This window comes from Electrophorus electricus, chromosome 6 (genome assembly GCF_041902795.1).
Source record: "Electrophorus electricus isolate QZ-2024a chromosome 6, ASM4190279v1, whole genome shotgun sequence".
Taxonomy (NCBI): domain Eukaryota; kingdom Metazoa; phylum Chordata; class Actinopteri; order Gymnotiformes; family Gymnotidae; genus Electrophorus; species Electrophorus electricus.
Window position 1 is genome coordinate 6,121,043 of NC_137502.1, and position 21,756 is coordinate 6,142,798.

The 21,756-nt window shown below is 42.0% G+C and overlaps 4 protein-coding genes across 7 annotated transcripts; 1 reads left to right on the forward strand and 3 right to left on the reverse strand.

The window, feature by feature from the left end:
- Positions 1-1,197: 1,197 nt before the first annotated feature.
- On the reverse strand, positions 1,198-5,101 carry bida (BH3 interacting domain death agonist). Its single transcript, XM_027003928.3, has 4 exons — positions 4,793-5,101; positions 4,174-4,484; positions 2,903-3,036; positions 1,198-2,043 (listed from the first exon to the last, which is right to left on the reverse strand). The coding sequence occupies exons 2-4, from the start codon at positions 4,478-4,480 to the stop codon at positions 1,855-1,857; spliced, it is 630 nt and encodes a 209-aa protein (XP_026859729.2). The 5' UTR covers positions 4,481-4,484; positions 4,793-5,101; the 3' UTR covers positions 1,198-1,854.
- Positions 5,102-5,463: 362 nt separating this feature from the next.
- wee2 (WEE2 oocyte meiosis inhibiting kinase) lies at positions 5,464-9,276 on the reverse strand. The gene is made up of 11 exons (XM_027004004.3): positions 8,952-9,276; positions 8,642-8,844; positions 8,485-8,539; positions 8,139-8,308; positions 7,724-7,845; positions 7,463-7,609; positions 7,269-7,373; positions 7,075-7,160; positions 6,313-6,483; positions 6,013-6,161; positions 5,464-5,837 (listed from the first exon to the last, which is right to left on the reverse strand). Exons 1-11 carry the CDS (start codon positions 9,210-9,212, stop codon positions 5,678-5,680), a joined length of 1,629 nt encoding a protein of 542 aa, XP_026859805.1. The 5' UTR covers positions 9,213-9,276; the 3' UTR covers positions 5,464-5,677.
- Positions 9,277-10,080: 804 nt separating this feature from the next.
- dennd11 (DENN domain containing 11) lies at positions 10,081-17,890 on the forward strand. 4 transcript variants are annotated; one of them, XM_081715219.1, is made up of 10 exons: positions 10,081-10,674; positions 11,194-11,293; positions 11,456-11,584; positions 12,100-12,256; positions 12,753-12,891; positions 13,277-13,408; positions 13,736-13,886; positions 14,245-14,313; positions 14,945-15,136; positions 15,595-17,890. In XM_081715219.1, exons 1-10 carry the CDS (start codon positions 10,299-10,301, stop codon positions 15,620-15,622), a joined length of 1,473 nt encoding a protein of 490 aa, XP_081571345.1. In that variant the 5' UTR covers positions 10,081-10,298; the 3' UTR covers positions 15,623-17,890. The 4 variants fall into 4 exon arrangements, with proteins under 4 accessions (XP_081571345.1, XP_026859781.2, XP_026859782.2 ...); XM_027003980.3 differs by having other exon boundaries at positions 10,082-10,674; positions 11,456-11,614; XM_027003981.3 differs by having other exon boundaries at positions 10,083-10,674; positions 11,456-11,614; positions 15,306-17,890.
- A 94-nt stretch (positions 17,891-17,984) lies between these two features.
- agk (acylglycerol kinase) lies at positions 17,985-21,711 on the reverse strand. Its single transcript, XM_027003982.3, has 15 exons — positions 21,458-21,711; positions 21,186-21,225; positions 20,829-20,908; positions 20,647-20,722; positions 20,466-20,558; positions 20,352-20,384; positions 20,169-20,263; positions 19,903-19,972; positions 19,734-19,813; positions 19,563-19,620; positions 19,312-19,459; positions 19,130-19,227; positions 18,933-19,003; positions 18,702-18,786; positions 17,985-18,538 (listed from the first exon to the last, which is right to left on the reverse strand). Exons 1-15 carry the CDS (start codon positions 21,565-21,567, stop codon positions 18,407-18,409), a joined length of 1,269 nt encoding a protein of 422 aa, XP_026859783.2. The 5' UTR covers positions 21,568-21,711; the 3' UTR covers positions 17,985-18,406.
- Positions 21,712-21,756: the final 45 nt, after the last annotated feature.

Sequence of the window (21,756 nt, forward strand, 5' to 3'; positions counted from 1 at the left end):
TGTGGTAGGCCATATTTGCATATCTTGCTGCCTTAATTTGAGAATGGCAATAAAGGCAGTCAAATAAAATCGGAAATAATTAACTATTCTTCCAATCAGCAACATTTACACTAGTTTAAGCCTGTTGGTTTCAATCTGTCATGAAATTCCCTTTTCATCACAGCTTGAAGTGGAAAATACCCTGTTTTTTTTCATATTGCATGACCTCTCCAGAGGTTATTAATTATTTTTATACAGGTGGTGTGAGGTTGACACCTTGTTGATCTTTAGTAATGTGGCCTCACCTCCCACAGAAATCTGTTTACATTACAGTCAGCACAGATAAAATTCTCTCACTGACACAGGAGTGTTACATATTACTTTTGCAAAATATTGAGTTCTTGGTTCAGAAGAGATCAGAATTAAGGTGTTAAATATTTAATGAATGATGAACTACTGTCTTAAATTAACAAACTCTTTTCAGTATCATCCCCATGGAAATGTACTAAATCTCCCCCACCCCCTTTTCAAAATTGCTGTGGCATAAGTGCCCAATCTCACCAAGTTTCCAAAAAAGGGAAGGACTGTATTTAGCTTCCCTGGCTACCTAATTCACAGCACACTTACTGCTTTGCTGGCTGCTCTGTTACCCTACAGGGCCATGCATCATGGTGGCTCACTGCTTCCCCTCATGTGTCTAGACCAGAGACACTGTTAACAACTAAAAAAGAAAAAAAGCCATAAAGTAGTTTAACTAGAAGGAACTGCTACCACCACTTCCAATGTAAAAAAGGCCTCTCCTTCACAGCTGGGGGAAGTAACATCCAGTGAATGGGATTCTGTCTTCAATGGAGACATTAAGAACCTTGACTCAGTTTGTTATTTTAACTAACAACTGGCACAAGTTAGCTTTTTATTCATCTGTATAGCATCTGACCCACTTCATTAACCCACTTCCCTAATCTGCAGAAATAAATATTACTGGTTTATGCATCCAGTATCTGTGGGCTGTTTTCCACCTCTACCACAGTGAAAACAGTCACTGAAACATGGTAAATGTATTAGACAACAGATTAAATAATGTTTGAGCATCTCCATCTGATGGTTGAGACAAAATGAATGTGAAAATATGTAAAAGTCTTATTCTTCCTCTATGCCACTTAAACTAAGATTTTAAAATGAGAAATAATGGAATTAATCTAAAAGCAGTACTACAACTCAAGAGTCATCACTTTTATTTATAACACTATCTACTAAATCAGTGCAGCACAGAAAACACAGAACAAAAACAACTTAAACAAGGAATGTCCATTTCATTACAAAGATTCTTTCACATAAAGTATTTGTTAGGAAAAGAAAGTAACAAAGGAAAAACAATTCCTTTACTGCTGGTCCACTCATTTCATGTGAATAGGACTGTTTTTATATAAACGTGTAATGAAATCACTTCCTGTTACACAAGTTTCTGTGGCTCTCAAAGGCACAGAATGAATCGCTGCTATGCAGATCTGGTCAGGTCACAAAAATTTGTAAACGCTGTTCTGTTTGGGAATATAACTCAGTCAGGAATAACTGTAAATGGCTTCCTTGTGAAGAACTAGCATGCCATCATTTCTAACCTCCAACATCTTAATATGCACCAAAGAATTCCATTATGGCACAGCTGGGACTGAAGCCTGAATACAAGTTGCAGGCTGTACCACTACACACAGGTGTTCCTTATTTTTCAAAACCTTGCATTATGGCTAACAGCAAACAAATGGCAAAACAGTAGTCTGTATACTTGTTTTAGAAAAGTAAAGATGTAACTACCTTTTAAAAATACAGATGATGGAGCAAGTTGAAAACAACTCACTTGAAAACAACTGTAATGGATCACCTGGGCCTGGCAAACGAGATATACTGCATCAAGACATTATAGAGATCCCACAGCAGGCGAGGGGCAAGCTCACATGCTGCTTTCACCAGGGAGAATGTGAGAGCCATCATTGCCTGCTCAGTCTGGACACAAGGCACTTCCTGCAGTAAGCTTTCTACACCCTGAGACAGGTGGTTCCACCAGCACTGAAAGTCACAAAACAATCAAATAAGTTAGATATTTAAGTTTCAAGTACAATGTTTACATACAATCGCCATACAGCAGACTATGAATGCTGTCAGTACAGAGATGCATATGCAAGTGGATAAGGTTTGTTTGCCAACACACTTAGTCTATAAATATCTTGACACTTCAAATTCTAAGTTGGTATGCTATAAAAAAAAGTTAAACACACATTATTAAATAAATGAAGGCAGAACAGTTTTTCAAAAAAATCTACTGCAAGAAATTTCTACCTCACCCTAAATATAGCCATTCAGGAAAAAAATGTTTGGCAATGACATCTTGCGTCTTTGATTTTCGCATTGAAGTGACCATGCTAACATAGTAAATGCCAAAATCATCACACTTGCTAGTCTGTGTTGTTAGGTAATTGCAAATAGATTGTAGTTTATGACAATATCTAACAATCTGGGGAGAAGGGCAAAATTACCCTGCATAAAAAAAGTAGTAGTAGCCAACTTGAAGCCTCCATTTTGTCCATAGTTTGACCATTTAAGTAACAGTATGCCATACAAAATTGTTGGACGTTGTTAGTAACAGTGTTACTGCTAGGTTGAGCGTGGTCTATTACCCACAATTATCTACAGTCCTGTGGACTGATGTACATGGTAGCCTATAATATCTAACTATACAATGTTTTCACAAAATAAAGGTTTTCAATAAAGTAGTTGAAAAGTGTATAGTGCTAATTCCTGAAGATATTGTAATCTGACACACTTTACAATGCTGTCACCATTTCTGAAAATATTGTAGGCCATGTGGGCCAGAACATTAACACATTTCTTGACTTTCTGTGTGGGAAGCCATTAATGTATAACTCACATTCCGGGGAGAGCTGCTGAGTTTCTTGGTCAGCCTCTCTGCAGCTTGAGAGATGATGGAGTGATTGATCTCATCTGCAATCCTAATGATCTCTGCAGCCACCTCCCTTACACCCTCATTTTCTTGAGCATTTACTACACACACACACACACACACACACACACACACACACACACACACACAATAGTACGTCATAAATGATTTAATTTTTACTTTATAAAATGTTACTATAAAGGAAAAAAGAATAGTAGTCTGCACTGCAAAATGTTATAAACACAGTCCAACTAATAGGCTGCAACTAAGAAAGGACATTGATAGTACTGTCCTATGAAGGGTCCATCAGTATTGCATCATGCAAAGCAGAACTAAGGTCATTCTGTTACAGTACAATTTTTTTTTTCCCAAAAGAATAGACATAACTTGTAATAATTAATAGTGACATCCAAGCAAATGATCAACATTTGTACTATGTATCCTACTTATTAAGAATGTCAACTATAGAATAAACATTGAATAAACTAATTGAATAATATTGCAAGAACTACATATTAAATAAACTATATGACTTATTGAATACAACATACAACTTAGGGTTTATTTGACCAAGAATTTGCACACAAAACAGACTGCATTCAAATGATTGTGAGCAATAAAAGACCATGAATCCTTCAATAACTTAGCAGGCTAGAAATGCAGCCCACCTAGAGTAAAGCCAGGAAACTTGCTACTTGCTGTTTATATTACTTCACAGTGTGATTATGATATTCCTTGCAACATATTTAAATACACTGGTAAACCTGTGGTTAAAAACTGGACAATCATTTTGATCAATACTATTTTACAGATTATGTAAATGCTGTGATACTTCAAACACCCACAGAATATCATCAGACAACTTATTTCCATATTGCCATGTGTTGTATACCAGCACTGCAAATGTTAACACTGTGACAATATAAAACTACCCAAAAGCTGTACCTAATAGGCTGCCAGGTGTAAACTGTAATCTGCCACTGCTCATACCACTAGTGTGCTGCTAAACACATTTGACTAACTAGCACGATCCTGTTATGTCAGTGGTCTGGGTTTGATCAAAGGGCAGGTGTTAGTTGGATGATTCAAACTGCAAATGCATTCTGAAATACCATTAATAAAACAGCATAAACTGTTATATGCATGCATCGATATGTACACACCAAAACATAGTTACCGCCGCCTCACACCGTAAACAGCCTTGTTTTGATACCGACCGAGTTATCACTGCAACGTACCCGGCAATTCAAGCTGAACTTGAGGGAAAAGTTCCCGCTGAAGGCTCCTCAGGGACCTCTGGGAAGAGTGTCCATCCGTTTCCAAGCCGCCATCACATTCGATGTTGGAGTCAATCAGACGGTTGTCGTCGTATCCTACTTCTAGAACTAACTGGAACTGTAATTTGTGGTCCAGTTCATCCAACTCCATTTGGAGCTCGACGTTGTGACAGGGCCGTTGGTGAAGGAACGTCAAGAAAATTAGCGACAGAGAATTTCGCGAAAAACTATCCAAGTTATCGTTGACGTCCATCTCACAGCCGTTCATCACTCTGTAATGAAATAAAATTAGAACAAAATTAACTAAATATGTTACAGTTAAATTACTATCGTTTAAAAATTAGTTCGCTAATCTAACTTGGTTGACTAGCGTTATGTTAACGTGCAAGTTAACTGCCAAGTCACTCAGTTAGCTAGCTCGCGACAACCAAGTAGCTAGGCAGACTAATAATCAACAAAGCTAAACAAGCCAGCTATTATAAAACGATTTTAAAACGTTAAAATTATATATATATATATATATAATATAATTATATATATATCTAAACTAAATAAATATATATATAAACTAAATATATACATTTCACCGTCGATCCGTTGTGTGGGAATGAAGATGAATTTTCAAGGCTGGAAGTAAAATTTAGCTAGCCTTAGTTATCCTAGCTTCCCACTTGTTTAGATAGCTAGCGTTAGCCGAGCTAACAAATTCCATGGGTCTGTCCCAACAGAAAGAAAAAGAAATCTGCACTCCTGTCCGCTCGCCTCATAAACGACGTAGTATTCAGTTAGCTAGCAAGCCTGTCTTTGTGTCTGTAAAAAGCTGCCGTTTAGCTAGATACTAATAAGACTATAACAAGCCAGTATTTAACCGGGGGGCGGGGGTGGGAAACGGTCATGACGGGACGGAATTGAAGCGAACAAAGAGGCGGAGACTCCGGCGACGCGAGCTCTAGGTAGCAATATCACAAGATATTTAAAACTACTTTTGCGAGAGACACCAGGCTCTTGGAGATGCATATAGAATAAAGTTTCTCCCGACACCATCACCCTTCCATTAACTGATTTTTTTTTGCCCTTCTCCAAAGCAAAGTCCATATTAATGTGTCAAAATGGTACGTAGTTAATGGGCTCAGAACTGGAAATCCCCCAACGTTAAATTCCTCCACTCACTAACCGCACCAGTAATGGATGATAACAGGCAGTGTGCATCAACAATGATAGGCAACGTGTCAACCACCTTCAGTAGAACATTTAAAATCTTTATTTACATGAATAAAAGCCATTCAAGTTAAAAGAAACTGAGATGAGTTACAAGCTGGAGAAAGCCAGATTCAAACACTTATTGCTGAAGAACAATCAAAACCTTAAAAAAAAAAAAAAAAAACCACCCAAAACCTTGATCTTCAGACTTGGTCCTTGGTCCAGTTGGTCCATGAGCTACCATTCTACCCGAATTAATGAAAGGTCAGTGTCCAAGGCCACCAAAGCTCATGGAGCGAGCTTTATTTCGTCCCACTAGCCTCCGATCTGGTCTAGGAAGGGAGTGCACGTGGGAGCTAGCCTGTCCCGCAGAGAGAGGGGACTGCCGAGGCGAGGTAGCTGCTAATCGAGCCTCCTTGAGTTCCCTGGCAGTAAAAGATTCAACAAAATTAATCCAGGATGATACATTTTGGAACATTTTACATGTAGTCATTAATCACAGTAGTGCTCTCTGATGGTAATCACACAAATACTCCAGCCTCTTAAAAAAAAAACAAAAAAAAACCTCAATTTTAGGACCGTCATAACCGGGACCCTCACCTCTCCAGCACTGCCGTCCTAAACTTCTCCACATTGAGCTCCTTGCGCAACTGTGCGGCCAGCTTTCCAGACCTTTCTCTACACAGCACTGGGTGCTTGCACAATGCAGACGCAGATGGCCTCGCAGCGGGATCAGGGTCTAACATCATCTGCCCAATATAAGCATAGACTCCATTACGGCGTATATTTCGTGAGACATTGTTATCAGGCTTTGTTGTAGCCAGAACATAATACTGAGCATCTATTAGAATAATGACAGTATAGTGTCCTTAGACTACAAATGCAGTCACAGGATAGCACCTGTATAAGGTTGCTTAAGGGAGCCGTCAGTTCCTGTGGCAGGCTGGGCAACTCCGCCTGTCTGAGGCGGTGCCATTCATCCCCATTCTGAGGTAGTGGTGCAGCTCCTGCTGCCAACAGCACAGTCAGGCCCAGGGCAAAGATATCTGCCTTGGGTAGATGAGTGTAGTCCTACAACACAAGCAATAAAGATACAACACAGACTACTCAAACTACTCATATGTTAGAAATTCAGCACTGAAGACTCAGGAGATTGATAATCTGAAGATTAGTCCAATGTTTACTTGCACCTGAGGAGAAAGAGGAGAAAAACAAAAACAACAACAAAAAAACCTCTTAGCCAGAAAAAGGGTGCTACTCCAACATCAGTTCAACACCACCAGAGTGTGATCAAATGAAAATACACCGGCAGATAAGAGAATAGAGGGGAACAGCTAGGGAGAGGGGTGGATTAGGCCTTAAGAGGCCTCAGCTCAGAACACAACCCCCTGACCTTGATGGCTGCTTTCAGAAAGGCACAAGGTACAGAAATTAGTCCCAGGGACATTCAGAAAAATTATAGAAGTATAAACATAAAACAAACAAACAAAACCACAAAATGGAACAAATATAAATGGACCATATGAATTCCTTTACAAGTTAATCACTGCCTATACTAAATATCTTTGCATTTTGTTAGAACAAATCACAAGATGAGTGCTCATAATGGACAAAGATTGTTACAACCGATTTGAAAGGCACCTAGATGATAATCAGTTGTACCTCTCGCAGAACTTCACAGGCCAGGAAGCGGCTGTCACCCTCTTCTACCTGCGGACTGGAAGTGGATGTGACGTGACCTAGGTCACCTATAACAAGAAAGGCATGCTCTCGACCTGGTTACTGAGACTAAGCAGTTTGTAACAATGCATGATTACACAGTCACTATAAGCACCTTTATAAATGTAATGAATTACCAATTTTAAAAACTACCCCTGATGAAGGGTATCCATCATCTTCCTCTTCGCTGTCTCCAGCTTCATCAGTGCTGGCACTGGGCCGATGGCAGATGAATATGTTGCCTGGACAGGAAAGAGCACACATGTCCAAATCCTACTCTGCAAAAAAGGTTACACAACAGGGAATTGTCGTTAAGTGATAAGAAACCCACTGGGTTTGATGTCCAGATGCACCAGGCCTGAGGTGTGGATGTATTTTAGCCCCATTGACACCTGAAGCAGCAGATCCCGCAGCTCTGGCTCCCGAAAGAACTCCCCTTGCTCTTTCTTCTCAGTGATGACATCAAGAAGGCTTCCACCTGCAAAACAAAGCTTCATAAAATACTGCACATAGATGAAGTCTAGTACTTGATGGAATAGCATTCTTCTCTATGCTATGGGGAGGAAACAATTCCAGACAATCATCATCATACCATCACAGTACTCATTTTGAATGATCATGTGGTCATCTTCAGCCCAAGCTGAGTAGTACTGTACAACATGTGGGTGATGTCCAAGCACTGCATGGGCATACACCTCTTTTAAGGCCAGCTGTCTACAGACAAAACAGAAAGGCATACAGACATCCTTGCACTGACAATCATCTATTTAACACCAGTGGACTTGGACAGTGCAACTTATTACACTACTTCAGACAGAATAAACTGAAAGACAGAGAACCTGAAAGATCTCTGCTAGCATTACTCATCTCCTTATGTGGTAATAAATTCCATTACCATTTATTATCGATTCAGTGTATTCACACATGCAACCTTACATGAGTGTTAGCTTTGGGGGAAAGAAAAACCCATTTTGCAGCATTATGGGGACCTGGCAGCTGCGACTCACTCGTTGGCGGAACCTGCGAGTGGCCTGCGTAAGCGCTTGATGGCATACATGCAGCCGTCCAACCTCTTCACACAAGAGTACACGGCGCCAAACTCGCCCACGCCAATCCGGCCCAGTTCCAGGAACTCACTCTCATAGCGCGACAGCATGAGGGCCGGCACTGCTGGCCTCTGAGTGCAGACAGATGGAAGACCGGGTGAAGGAACGGGGGAGAGACCTGATAATGCGATTTCGCTGTAGATGGCTAGGCTTTTTAGACCAACAGTAAAGGAGATAGCCCTGGGATAGGGTAGGGTGAAGGTGGTATTTCATGGTTCCCGAACAGTGCACCATGCTTTTAACATACCTTTGATGGGAGGAAGTAACTTTCGTCTTCAGATGAGGTTTGACTCTCTTTATACCTGCACAGACAAATGCGGATTTTATTATACAATGATATTGGCAGCAACCAGAAGCAGTCTGACTAGAAACGTCCCCCAACAGAGACGAGAAGGCTGCAGTACCTGTACCCATCATCCTCATTATTGCACTCACTCCTGTGACTTTTCCTCTTGTAGTGTTTGCTGCTCCTCCGGGCCGTGTCAGGAGTGAAAGGGTTAATGTTGACAGCAGGAGCAGGGTCACAGGCAGTGAGCAGGCCTGGGACACTCTGGGTGAGACGTGGCCTACTGCTCGAGTAAGGCAGGGCTGACTTCGACAGCAGACTCTGAGGGGAAAACAGCAGCAACTGTGCACAATTTGGTCCTGTGACCTGCTCATCTTTTATTTCCAAACAACTGGCTTGAAGACACACACCACGTCCTGCCTCGCTACCTTAGGTGTGCTGGGGGAGTCACAGAGCCTGAGCTTCCTCCAAGCAGCATACGGTATGGGTGAGGTCGGTGCGGACGTGGACGCCGTGACGCTCCAGGTGCGGTGGCGCTGCACTCGCGGAGTTTGGCAAACCAAGGAGGGGCTTTGCTGCAGGACAGTTCTGGGTGCCCAGTCTTCCATGCTACTGTCACTGCTATCCTCCTCCCCACAGCTCAAGAAGCTCAGACGCTGCTGCATAGCTTTCTCATTTGCTCCAGCCATCACCAGCCACTAGGCAAGAGGGCACTGGTCACCATTTTTAATGTTCAGCAAGTTTGATTTTAGAGAGGGCCTCTCAGGTAAACTTGGATTACTAAACTTCATTAAGATAAAACTGAGTTGCCGTGTTTTGTACTTGGTTGCATTTTACTACACATTTAATTAGCAAATCACTTTTTATTTATTTAATCACTGAAGGAATTCCTTGAGTACGCAACTGTTCTGTCAGCAAGAAGAGGGGTATCTCTAACCAGAAGTCCACTAAATGTTTTTAAAAAATGTTTTTTGACTGTGAAAACTTTGAATGTGAATGTTTGGTACTGAACCTTAAAATAAGGTTATCATATCTGAATCGGAGAGCCATGGCCGTAAACGCCTGCGGTGTGAAGCTTCGAAGACTCACCGATTCTCTGATCCTGGACCTGCTTCCAGGCAACTTACCGTAAGAAGCGTGTCCTACAACGCTTCTATTTCGCGCGTTAGACTGTGATTTCGCTAACACGTTTCCAGCCAGCCACCCTTTAAACCCACACTTGTGAATGGGTTCATTTCAGAAATGGACTGTGGATGTGTGTGGTGACAGCCAGGTATTTAATTGTTTAATCGTAAACCACACCCATCCAGCAAAAAGTTTGCATTTCTCGAAAGTTGTTACGTTTGTCTTTAAATCCGGTCTAAGAAATATTTTTACATAAAATGTTTGAGATTTTTGCTGGCTTGTGAAGCATGGCTTCATCAATTTTTTTTTAACTTTAGTAAAAGACCATTTTTATTTAAAATATTATTACGGGTAATGTTTACTTTGGCATAATAACGCTCCCGACCCGCGCACACTGCGCAACGTTAAGGTGAGTGCGAGGAGCGAGCACAATATAACACGTGAGCGGAAGTACGCGACATCATCAAAACAGTGTGCATCTCCTAAGCGCGTGTGGTTCTCTCTCTTACTCGACGCGCATCAAACGTTTGCAGACATGTTTCATTTCCGAGAAAGAACGAGCTATATTTTGCTTCGCGCGAAATAATCACGACGGTTAGTAGCGACGAGACGACTTTATATTTTCCTCCCCTGACAGCGCAGGAGGCGCGATGGTGGAGCAGTCCGATCGTGCTCCGCTGCTCGACTGGGAGGAGGTCCCCCCTGCCGAGCTGGCCACCGCGGGTCCGTCTCCTGTAAGGGAGGAGGACCCGTCAGCAGGCGATCCATCGCACCGCCGCCCGCCGAGCGGGGATAGCGCGGGTGTCGGCTGGGGCTCAGCCTTAGGAGGAGGTGCAGCCGGCGTAACAGCTGTTAGAAGCACCGCTCCTCCCGAGCGGGTTGGGCCAGAAGGGGACGCTTCGGCGACTGATGAGGAAGGGGACTGCGCTTTTCTCGGACTGTCGGTGAAAGATCGCAGAATCACCGAATGGGAGGAAAAGGACCAAATTGTTGCTGTGTTCGTAGTCACCTTTGACACGAGATCGGGTGAGCAACAGTGGCGCCGTTGGTAGGCTATAGGTACACACATGGGCGGATGCATCAGTTATGATGTGAGACTTAAAAAGCTCATTGGCTTCAGGGCTTATATTTCAGGGCTAACATTTGTTCTGTATTTTTTTCCTCAAACTTTGTTAATTGTACAGTATGAGCTGCTGGTGGCTACAGGGTATATTATTTTCGAGCGTTTATTTCGAGTTTGCTTCGGTTAAACACCCCGAAGAATTTGGGAATCTATCTGGGAGATGCTGCCATTTTTATCATGTCAAAAAGAAGTGAATTCAGTGAGAGTTTCGTTAGTCACTCTGGTGACCAATACACACTCTCTAACTTCCTGTTTGTTAATAGGCCCCTGTTTATGACATACTTTGAGAAAGATACACTTGGTATTGAGGTAATATGGCTTCTCCTTGTGCCTTATGCAAGTAGCATAAAAAAGAGTGAATGCATCTTTGGACCTGCGGTTTTACAGTTTGTAACAGGCTCTCGTAATGGTGTCATCAACAGGAAACATGGTGGAATGGTGTTTACCTGAGGATGTAAACCTGGATGGGGTGGAGTTCAAGTCTATGGCCAGCGGGTCTCACCGCATCGCAAACGATTTCATGTAGGAATCTGATCTGAGATATGAAACTTATATATTATACTTTGTGTACGCACACACACACACACACACCTTACACGCTTTGATGTATATATAGAGTCTAGTTAGTTTTCTACCTTCCAAAGCTATGACAATAAACTGCTTTATTTTTTACTGTATTTTTAGATATTTCCGGAAAGGCAGTTACTTTGGGCTGGCATGCTTTGCCAACATGCCAGTGGACAGTGAGCTAGAGAGAGGGGCGCGAATGAAGTCTGTAGGCATTCTGTCTCCCTCTTACACCCTGCTCTACCGGTACATGCACTTTCTAGAGAACCAGGTCAGGTAAGTGCCTGGGAACATTCATGATTTCCTTTACACAAAGGTTACCAGTCTTATGGGCTAGGGTAGGAATTTGGGCTGTATTTAGAGATCAGTATGAGATGAACAACTCAAAATCTGTTTTCCTGTTTATCTGAGCAAAGTCCTGCGTTTAGCCTGTTGTGTGTATCATCTCTTAAGTCGCACTGTGCCCTGCCACTCGTTATGCCTTTTTTCGTGACTTCTCTGTTTATAAATTCACAATATTTTAATGAATTAAGCATAAGCTCTGAGATACAGGTGATGTCACAGGATTTGTTGACTCATTTAACTACATGGCTTATTGTAATCACTGAATAATGTTCCATCTGTGTAGTGCGCAGAAGCCATATGAAGCCACATCACTGTTCTTTTAGCCATTTTTCTAAAGGATAAGCTTGTTAAACAATAGGCTTGCTGTAGGAACACGGAATGTTCGATCTGATTACTCTGTTCGTATTTGACTCCAGGCACCAGCTGCAGTGTCCAGGGCAATACTCTCCACTAGAGGCATTTTATGAAGACAAGAAGGCTGTTCTTCCACCTGGAGGGAATGGCCTGGTCACAGCCTGCCCTACCAGCACCCTGGGGTCCATGGTGAACCGCTGCATGCATCCAGAGATGAAAGTGAGAGAACGTGGAAGTCTCTTACCTAATATTATATTTCCACCAAATCGGCCGTTAGTCTGACCTTTTTATGAAAACTTTTATTGTAGGTTGTGCTGCAATTTACTGATTGCAGTTTTTGCAAGAGATTTTATTGTGGACTGCTTTTATAAGTGTAGAAAGAAATGGCTATTCATTGCAGACAAAGAGCGTTTCTTCACTTTTACCAGGCTCTAAACTTGATTCTTCTATTGTGAAATCAGGAAGTTAGTTGTTGTTGTTATTGTTATTGTTTCTTCATGGCTTGGTAACATACCTTTTCTGTGTTTCTATGGTCTATTGCAGTAGAGTTTAGTGGATGAACTGCAGGCCATAGATCATTTACCTTATGCCTTTCCCTCAGGTGAACAAAAACCTGTGTTTAATGCTAAAGGAATCTGTGTCCCTGGTTCCTTTTTGCCAGTGAGCTCGAATTTCACATTACTCATGATGGTCATCTCTGTCCACTTCCTATCAGATCACACATCCAGCTGGCTGTATGTCCCAGTTCATTCGGTTCTTCGGAGAGCAAATCATGGTGTTGTGGAAATTCGCCTTGTTAAGGAAGCGCATCCTCATCTTCTCCCCACCACCTGTTGGCGTGGTGTGTTACCGGGGTGAGACATGAGAGCTCAGTCACACACCCGTCCTGCCTGCAAATAAAATGAATATGCTAATAGATGCTATGATAAAATATTTATTTCTACGCAAATTTTCAATTTACGGGCAGCCGAATGTTTGTTAATGCATGTAAGTCACGTATTGCTGGTTCAAAACCCAAGTTGCCGCTGTTGGGCCCCTGAGGAAGACCCTTAACCTTCAATTGCTCAATTGCAAATTTGTACTCGGTCATAATTGTAAGTCGCTTTGGATAAGAGCGTCATGTAAATGTAAATTCATTTTAACGGTTTCAATAGGACTTGCTGCGTGATTTCTTTAGTGTGTTTTGGTTTCTTTTTGCAGCATGTGATTTGCCTTGTTCCTGTTTCTCATTATTCCCAGTATACTGCTGCTGTTGTCTTGCTAATGTATCCATTCCTGGGATGGGAATCTCCGTGCCAGAATTCCGCCCCTTCTTCTACATCAATGTTGCTGACATCACAGCTCTGGAGACGGAACTATCCTATGTAGCTTGTGAGTGGCTCTGGTTGGTCCAGCATAACAAAGATGGGGGCAGGAAGGTAACGCAGGAATATTAAAGTTATGTACATCATGTCCATGGTCATCTTCAGAGTCGGACACTATGGAGAAACCCAGGTATCCAGCTCTGACTTGCCTTCCTTTTCCCAGTGATAGTCTTCATAGGCTTCCTCACACAGAAGTCCTTTGTAGATCAGGGAAATTGCACAGCCATCATTTTTTGTATATGACTCCAACATTCATGTTCTAGCTCTTTTGAATGGTTTTGAAACAATCCTTTCGATAATTTATTTTTAATCTCATATGTGTGTGTTTGCCTAGGCACCACAGAGAAGATCTTTGAGGAGAAGAAGGAGCTGTATGATGTCTACATTGATAACCAGAATGTAAAGACGCATAGAGAGAGCCTGCAGCCTCTGCTCCGAATCAACAGTGCTGACCGGGAGAAATATCGCAAACTCAGCGAACAGAGGTACTGCACAGATCAAGACCTGGAAGCTATTAAGCTTATAATGTACTTTCAGTACATCATGTATTTGGTCATTGCAGTCTGCATGGTGTAGCACAGGCAATCTGATTAGACCGAAGGCTCTTGTTTGTGATGTATTTTCATCTTCAACAGAAGTCCACAAAGACTTCACAATAAATACACTTAATGTGTCTCCCTGATATCTGATAATATGATAATGAGGGCAGTATTCTTGCAGTTATCATATCTAGGTGTACTACAGATCTATAATCATGTGTGGCTGCATTGTCAGCTGACTGCATTAAAAAAAACCAACAACTTAATCTTACAATCATGCAATGGCCACAACCTTACTTTGCAGGCAACTGTTGCTGTATTCTCAGGAGGTTGATGAAGATTGCACCTCCAATGAGGAAGACCTCTTCATTGTGTGAGTGACGTTTGGACATTTCTTGCTGTGATCTAAGCTGTGCTAGAAAATATCTTCATTCGAAGGTTTCCACTTATGCTTATCGGTTAGGTTATATCAGGAAACAAAAATATCTGGAAGCACTGTTCTGAGACTCTGGGGTGGGCAGCACCTTGGTTAAGCAGATCCTAAGCTCTTCTTTTTTCTTCCTGTGTTTATTGGTATAAGATGTCATGGAGGAGTCTTTTCCATTTCCCCTGTAGGACTGAGGATAAAGAAAATGACAGATTTTTAAAGTATTAAACTACTGAATAATGACTGAACCTTGGCTAAAGGTGGTGTGGTCTTAAATATCATTCAGGATTCTCTGAAAGTGATGCATCCTTTTCTTTTTTGATTGTTTCTGAACACAGTCTTTTCTGATTTGCTTGCTCCAGCACTTACATCAGCATGTTTTATCTCATCTCCCCCTCGTAGCGGTGGGAACAGCTCGGCACACTCCTGTCCAAGACACGCGCACAAACGCACACAGGGCAATTAGCAATTTCCTGCTATGCTAACTGAAACCTACTGGCTTTTATTTTTAGATGCATTATTGATTCTAATTCTAAAGCAGACAGTGTGTAAGGAATCCAACCTCACCCCCATGCAGGTTCTTTATGGAGCAGAACAACCGCATTTTCCAGACCCTGTCGGAGGTAGCAGGGAGTGCTGATCCCACACTGACCGCTGACCATATGCGGGCCATGGGATTGGATCCACAGGGTGACCGTGGTTTCCTGGTGGATCTGCTGGAGGTCTATGGCATTGATGTCATGCTGGTTATCGACAATCCCTGCTGCCCGTAAGGCCAGAGAGGCTTCTGCTCTCTCCTCCGCTCCCCCCCCCCCCCTCTCTCTAATCACTGTTGCTCTCTCTGGAGCCCGTAGCCTAACTTGGCTGGAACATATTGCCTGACTCTACTCTCCTCTCTGTTTATCTTTTTCTCTTCTGGCCCGGCCCGGGTGCCTCAGGAGCCAGTACTGAGCCCTGGCCGCACCGCTGGAACCCCCTGACACTGCCAACGCTCCAGGGCGCTGACCCTCTGCAGGCTTTGCTGTACTCTGATGCCTTTACACCCTCTCTGATGTCTGTTGTCTACTTGTGTGTGTCTGTGCGTGTATTCTCCATATCCTTCCCTAGGTTTTTTCCACTGCTACGCCTACTCTCACATCCTCAAAAATAATGACAAAACACCTCTCTGTGTCTCTTTGTTCCTGCCTGTCATTGTGTGGAGCTCAAATTGTGACTCTGTTCTTCTAGCCAGCAGTGTTTTGGGGAACAGATGTAAAGTCCCCTGCTGAATTTCCAGTGTGTGTCACCTGGGCCACACAGAATAAAAGTAAAGCAGTCCAGCAGTGGAGCCTCTTTCATCCTTGTGCACTCCTGGTTTCCTGTCTGGTGGCACGAGGTAAATGGCAAGGCAGCATCTGCCACACAGCAACAACAATTCTCACAGTTGAATTGTGGAATAATCTGTTTGAACACCCAATTAGACTCATTGTATTGGGGGAGATATTTCATATTCTTCTGTGGTATTTATTTAGCTTACTCATGAGTCTCATTGTAAGTGGGACACCAGGTTTTGTCACATGCATACGTTTGGTGTGGTGATTGATATGTTGTTGTTGTTGTTGTTGTTGTTGTTGTTGTTGTTTTCCTCACAAAAACCAAGTCTCCATATGGTTGACTTGGCTTCTCTTTCAGCATTGATGGTTTTTGGCTTTTGTCAGACATTATATCTGGACCTAATGTACAGACTTCACATTGTGAGGAAAAAGGATACATTTGAGCACAGAAATGTATGGCTACACAATATATCAGAGTCCTAATCAAACATTTAAAAAGTCATCAGCTGAATGTTCCAAAAGGTCTCCACAACGACAATGACTTTGGCTGTACTCTTGCTCACTTTTTGTTGTTCATACTGAAAATGACATGGAAGACTGACATATCTACTACTGTAGGTTCCATTACACATTTCAAGCAGCTCTTTGAATGTGGTGTGTACTGCTGAACCCTTGAACTCTCTAGAGCTGGGTTGCCCAGATTAGCCTCAAAAGACATGGGGCTAAATCTTGCAGGTGACATTAGTTTTGACAATGGCGTGAGTTGGAACTGTCATGAGCCACCTCACTGGGATTATCTGATTCATTTTTGATTCTTGATTCATCTCTCTGATTCTGTTCAGGCTCACCAGGTGTATCTGCTCTAGAATCCTCATTTGGTCCCTTATAATATGACGTATCATAAATTAATATATCATCATCATTTGTCTATTGCTTGAACACTAATGACACAGAGGGCAGGTATAAGTATTTGTGCTGTATAGGGCTTTTTTCTGTTGTCACTATTGGTATCGATTGTAAGTTATTGTACATTTTTGCTGCGCCATGCAGACCTAGTGCACATCAACATGGATGCGTATGGTAATGCTTTCAAGTTGTTTTCATTTAAATCTCGGGATGGGGGCAGCAGGTGAATTAATGTGATTCTATCAATGAGTCCTCAGTAAATGCTGAATTACTCTTTAAAGGCTTTCATTGTCTGTATTGTATGGGTAAGCTTGGGTTCTGTGTTTTGAAATACGTTTGCGATGGGCAGTGCTATATTCTGGCACTTTTCAGCAGAGCTAGATTACATTTGAGTGGCTGGGTCAGTGGATACTGGGGGGGGGGGGTTGCATTTTTATTTGGACAGCACCTGCTTATCAATTAAATTGGGATGACCCTGTATTGTAATCCATGAAGGACAAGCCAACCCCGTGATCGTTAATAGTGATGGCATGGCTACAAGGGTGCAAATGTAGCCCTTGACTAACAGAGTTGCCATTGTGTGGCTCTGGCCTTGGTTGACGTGTTAGCACTTAACCCAGATTCCAACAGTCCCCACCCCTCTGGGTGAGCTCTCTACTGGGCTACACAGTTCCTCTGATGTGTGGAATTTTGCAGAAGACCCTACAGACATAAATATTCATTAAGGACACTGGCTTCTCTAAGAATCTAAGAATCACAAAAATGTTGTAGGTTTTGTGTTAATGAGTGCAGGCACTTATTTGACTTGAGATGGAAAGGAGAGGGTTTTATCTGATCTTTCCTTTTTTTTTTGTTTTGGTTTTTTTAAAAAGCTAAATTAAGATTTCAATTAACATGCAATTGCTGTGAAAATTTGTCAATAGATGTTCTGAGGCTGAAATGTGAATTTATCTCTGTCATGTTCTTAGCAAGTGTATCCCTCTTGCTTTATTGCTTTAACTTAAACGAGTAGTATTCTGGTTTCATCCACATCAAGGAATGTATAGCAAGAAATCATCTAACATATTTGCGTAGGTGGAATCCTCACATGTATGGATGCTAAAACTGTTTTTGTTTTTGACTAAGCATTAAAATGGGTCAGTGATTGTGACACACACAGAGGAGGAATGTGGAGTTCTACTCAGCTCACATCGGCACTAGTTGAAGAGTTCCCTCTGTCGCACCACAGACTGCAACAGCATGTGTCTTGGTCTAAAGCCACTGGATCTTATTTACTGCCATTTTGAAATAAACGGTTCTCGTTACTGATGTTTCTCTTTACTGGTTTATATTTGCTGGTGACTTTGTTAGTGTCCCAAAAAACATTTAACGACTACATTTCTTATGTGTTGTGGGCAGATGTTTTAATATGGCAAGTTAGACAGCATGTAGTACATTTTCACTGTAAAGGAAAAAAGAAAGTGGTCTTTTTTTTAATGGGTGTACGCAGTTTCAAAGTGGTGCTTCCTCCCTTCCTCCACAGCAACTTCCTCAGAAGCCTCATATAAACCACTGACATGATGGGATGCCTGCTGTGGTGCTCTGTTTTGACGGGCCTGGCAGGTACTTGTGTACTCATACATACACTGATGATTTTGCTTTCTATAGAATAAGCTATTCAGCATTCTGGACAAGTATTAATAGCATCATTGAAAAGCTCATTTGAGAGATCATAATAAAGCTGTGATGGTCTGGAATTAGCATCTTAACAGAGAAATTAAGGTAGTAACCAGGGCCCCAGTGGGTTTTCTCCCTTACATACGTGATGGTAAGCACTGTCTTCAATTTGCATGAGCCAGCTCTTCTTTGCGCTCTTTGCTGCAAAAGAACCTCAGTTTCCGTGGCAACAGCCTCACTTCCACTGGCATGGCTTCAAATTCTTCATTGTCGATGTCATAAAAGCCAGCACCCTCCTGTGGAAAGGAGCAACATAGCAATGAATTTAAGGGGCTTGCTAAGAGTCACTATGGCATTTGAATGAGGTTATAACACAGTCCTACCGGCACATAGTCTTATAATGAGTAATTAATAAATGAATAGATTTTCAAACTCTTCAGAAAATCGATTTCTACTTACACGGGGCAAATTGAGATGGCACACACTGGCCTCTGTCTGAACTGCGTTGTCTGTGCATACCAGTGGTTCTTCAGCTTTCTTAGTCCTGCCATAATTGCACAAAGCATACATGAAGACGACCATAAGCCACCTTAATAATAAGCACCCACTCAACAAAAATGGCCCTTGAATAACCTAAGACAATTTTTCTACAAATCAAAATATATATAAATAGTAAATTAAATTATTTACCCATCTCTGATGAACTGGCCAATCCCAACTGTGTCTGGTTCTACAGACAGCACCAGAGAATCGTCTGGACGCTGTTGGAAGGAAACAGATGGAGAGAACATTTGTGGACTGTAGTCTATGCATTTATGAACATATACATGTTTATAAATTGTGGTCATACAGCACTGTCAAAAATAATCATCATTTAAGAACCTCACTCTTTTTACAGGGTTCCTGTTGTGTGTGTATATTGTGAGTTCCAGGGTGGAGATCTGCTTTTCTTCCCAGTGTGCTGGTTCCTCGTCTGCAGGAGGCTCTGAACCAATCACAAACACACACCATAATGACATTTCAGGCTTTCAGCATGTGCCAAAACATCACAGAAACACTGCAGCTCTACCTTCTACAGGAGGGTTCCAGTAGTTTTGAAGCCTGCGATAAATGCGGTAAAGCAAGTTGGGTCTTGAGAGCTTCTCAGCAGGTAGGTCTGGAGGTCGAGGAACAGGAGGCAGATATGCGAGTGAAGCATGACGGGTCTGTGGCCACTCCTAAGACCCGGGACAACATTTTGTTGGTTTCGCATTCAAAACATTGAACACTACAGGGCAATATACCTAATGTATCAACAAATATACATTACAAGATACCTACCCATAGTGTACTAAACCAATGCGCAGCTTGAGTTTTCAAAGGACCAAGGTACCAATATCTTAATGCAAAGAAGTAGAGAACACATTTTCAATGAAAGACACATTTTTAAAACATTTATACAATACTTTGAAAATACTGTAAACATTTCCTATTCAAATTTTGACAACCTACTTGCTGATGGATGATGCAACATCACGGAATGAACCCCAGCGTAAACCCAAGAGTGCAAAGACAGGTTGCTCCTTGTCACCCTGACAATGGAGCAACAAAATAAATACAAGATAAGTGAGAGATGCCTATGAATGACCCTTTGGACAGCAGACTGTATCAGTGTGCTAACCTTTATCTGTAGGACATCCAGTGGCAGTGTCTCCCCTTTCAGAATGGACAGCGTGGCTGAAGTGATGCATCTGAAAACCATATTTATATTTGCACACCTTAAATGGATTCGGTCAATTGTGCATCCTGGGCCATCCTGGCCAATCAGTGCTAAAGACTCAAGAGGCTTATTTTTATAACGATCGAGTCAACTCAGTTTAGGATTACACCTGTTAATTACAAAAAATGAATTCAGTTCCAAGCAGAGCATTTAACAAGAGTACTTACTTTACTCTATTGTCAGTGACTAGATGCAGGCTTTGGCTGAGTGAGTTATGAGAGCCCAGTGGAATAAACCCTATGGGAGTTTTACTGAAAGCTTCCTGAATCAAAACGAAAGAGGACAAACAGGTGCATACATATGGGTGCATACTACTAACAGACATAGGTAGTTTTATCATCAGCACATACCTCATCAGTTCTTCTTAGCAAGCCGGTTATCACCTAAACAAAACATAAGGCATGAAACCGCAACCACAGACACTTTACATGAGTAAAAATCTTTAAAGAAGAACTACACTGTACCTCCTGTAATGTTCCATCACCCCCAGCAACAATCAACATGTCTGTCTGTTCCATAAGTTCCATTAGCTTTTTTGCCTGGCCTTCATAATCTGTCTATAAAGGAGAATTACATATTTATTGTAAATAATAAATACCCAAATGAATACTTAAGGATGTCACAGTGAATACGCCGCTCCAATACCTTTACGACTTTGATCTCCACCCCAGCAAGGTGTAAAATGGGGGCTGCGTTCTTCTCAAAAAGACTGTTGGCTTTTCTAAGGGAGAAGATTCACATTTTACTTATAGTAATGACCACACAATGTTTGACTAACCAGTCAAAGCAGAGGTTTGTGCGGGTGAGAAAGGCTGATGATCCCGCACCCTCTGCTTGCTGCAGGATTCAGGATTACTGTGGCCTTCTTAACTTCCTCCTGAGGCCCAATTAATTTCCGGCCAAATTCCTGTGTATAAACCAATGCCACAGTAAGCTTCAGACCGCTAACATGCCATACATATTGGCCAGCATGTTTCATAATCTAAACAAGTTATGGCTAATTTTGATCCTCGAAGGCCTAAGTCCAGCACATTTGAGTGTTTTTCCTATTCAAATATATCTGATTCAAATCATCGGTTTACTACAAAGTTTGTGATGGACTCTTCCTTTCAGGACCCTTGATGAACATCTTTATACACATGACACATAGGTGCTGGATGTTAACTAATAAAAACATGACCTACCCTGGCTTCCTGACATGCCTCTTTTCGCAACACGTTGTCACTGTGGAAAAAAGATGAGAATTATTAATACACTGTATAACAGTTTATGTGGCCTACCAAATTTCCAAAGCACAGTCTGAAGTGAGATAACAAGAGACAGACAGCTCGCCACCTTAAAAAAGTAACCTACACGCAAGAATTTGAGGGCAAAGCGCGGCGGAGATAATAAATTCTTGTGTGATATTTTCATGAATGAGAACAGTTGTACTCCAAGAGGTGTAACGGTGACTAACCAGTGCTTTCCGTACAACCAATGACCACCGTAGGACAAGACACACACAGCAAATGTGGACTTCTTCCAGTGATTTCGTAAAGTCCGTAACACTTTCATAACTCGGGCCATTGTCGTGATCAGAAATTAGCTATGCTATCGAGGTACCGAGATAGACCAACCAAGGAACCATGCAAAATAATCTAAAATGTGTCGGGGCGGTAACTAGTATGCTATACTCTACACCCAAGCATTGACATTCTCCAGAAAAGTATGATGAGCGGTGCAACGAGAACTTGTGTCCTCCCCAAAAGGAAAACC

Excerpts from the sequence above, each read along its gene's own strand:
- bida (XM_027003928.3), bottom strand. The coding sequence starts at position 4,480 with ATGAACGGCTGTGAGATGGACGTCAACGATAACTTGGATAGTTTTTCG. Across the intron at positions 3,037-4,173 it reads AGTTCAGCTTGAATTGCCGG|TAAATGCTCAAGAAAATGAG; the intron begins GTACGTTGCAGT and ends GTGTGTGTGTAG. Across the intron at positions 2,044-2,902 it reads TCAGCAGCTCTCCCCGGAAT|TGCTGGTGGAACCACCTGTC; the intron begins GTGAGTTATACA and ends TGTGACTTTCAG.
- wee2 (XM_027004004.3), bottom strand. The coding sequence starts at position 9,212 with ATGGCTGGAGCAAATGAGAAAGCTATGCAGCAGCGTCTGAGCTTCTTG. Across the intron at positions 7,161-7,268 it reads AGGGGTAGTTTTTAAAATTG|GTGACCTAGGTCACGTCACA; the intron begins GTAATTCATTAC and ends TTCTTGTTATAG. Across the intron at positions 6,484-7,074 it reads CCTGTGAAGTTCTGCGAGAG|GACTACACTCATCTACCCAA; the intron begins GTACAACTGATT and ends CTTGTGTTGTAG.
- dennd11 (XM_027003980.3), top strand. The coding sequence starts at position 10,299 with ATGGTGGAGCAGTCCGATCGTGCTCCGCTGCTCGACTGGGAGGAGGTC. Across the intron at positions 10,675-11,193 it reads CACCTTTGACACGAGATCGG|GAAACATGGTGGAATGGTGT; the intron begins GTGAGCAACAGT and ends TGTCATCAACAG. Across the intron at positions 13,887-14,244 it reads CGCAAACTCAGCGAACAGAG|GCAACTGTTGCTGTATTCTC; the intron begins GTACTGCACAGA and ends CTTACTTTGCAG.
- agk (XM_027003982.3), bottom strand. The coding sequence starts at position 21,567 with ATGGCCCGAGTTATGAAAGTGTTACGGACTTTACGAAATCACTGGAAG. Across the intron at positions 19,814-19,902 it reads TGGATGTCCTACAGATAAAG|GGTGACAAGGAGCAACCTGT; the intron begins GTTAGCACACTG and ends CTCCATTGTCAG. Across the intron at positions 19,228-19,311 it reads CTGGAACCCTCCTGTAGAAG|AGCCTCCTGCAGACGAGGAA; the intron begins GTAGAGCTGCAG and ends TGATTGGTTCAG.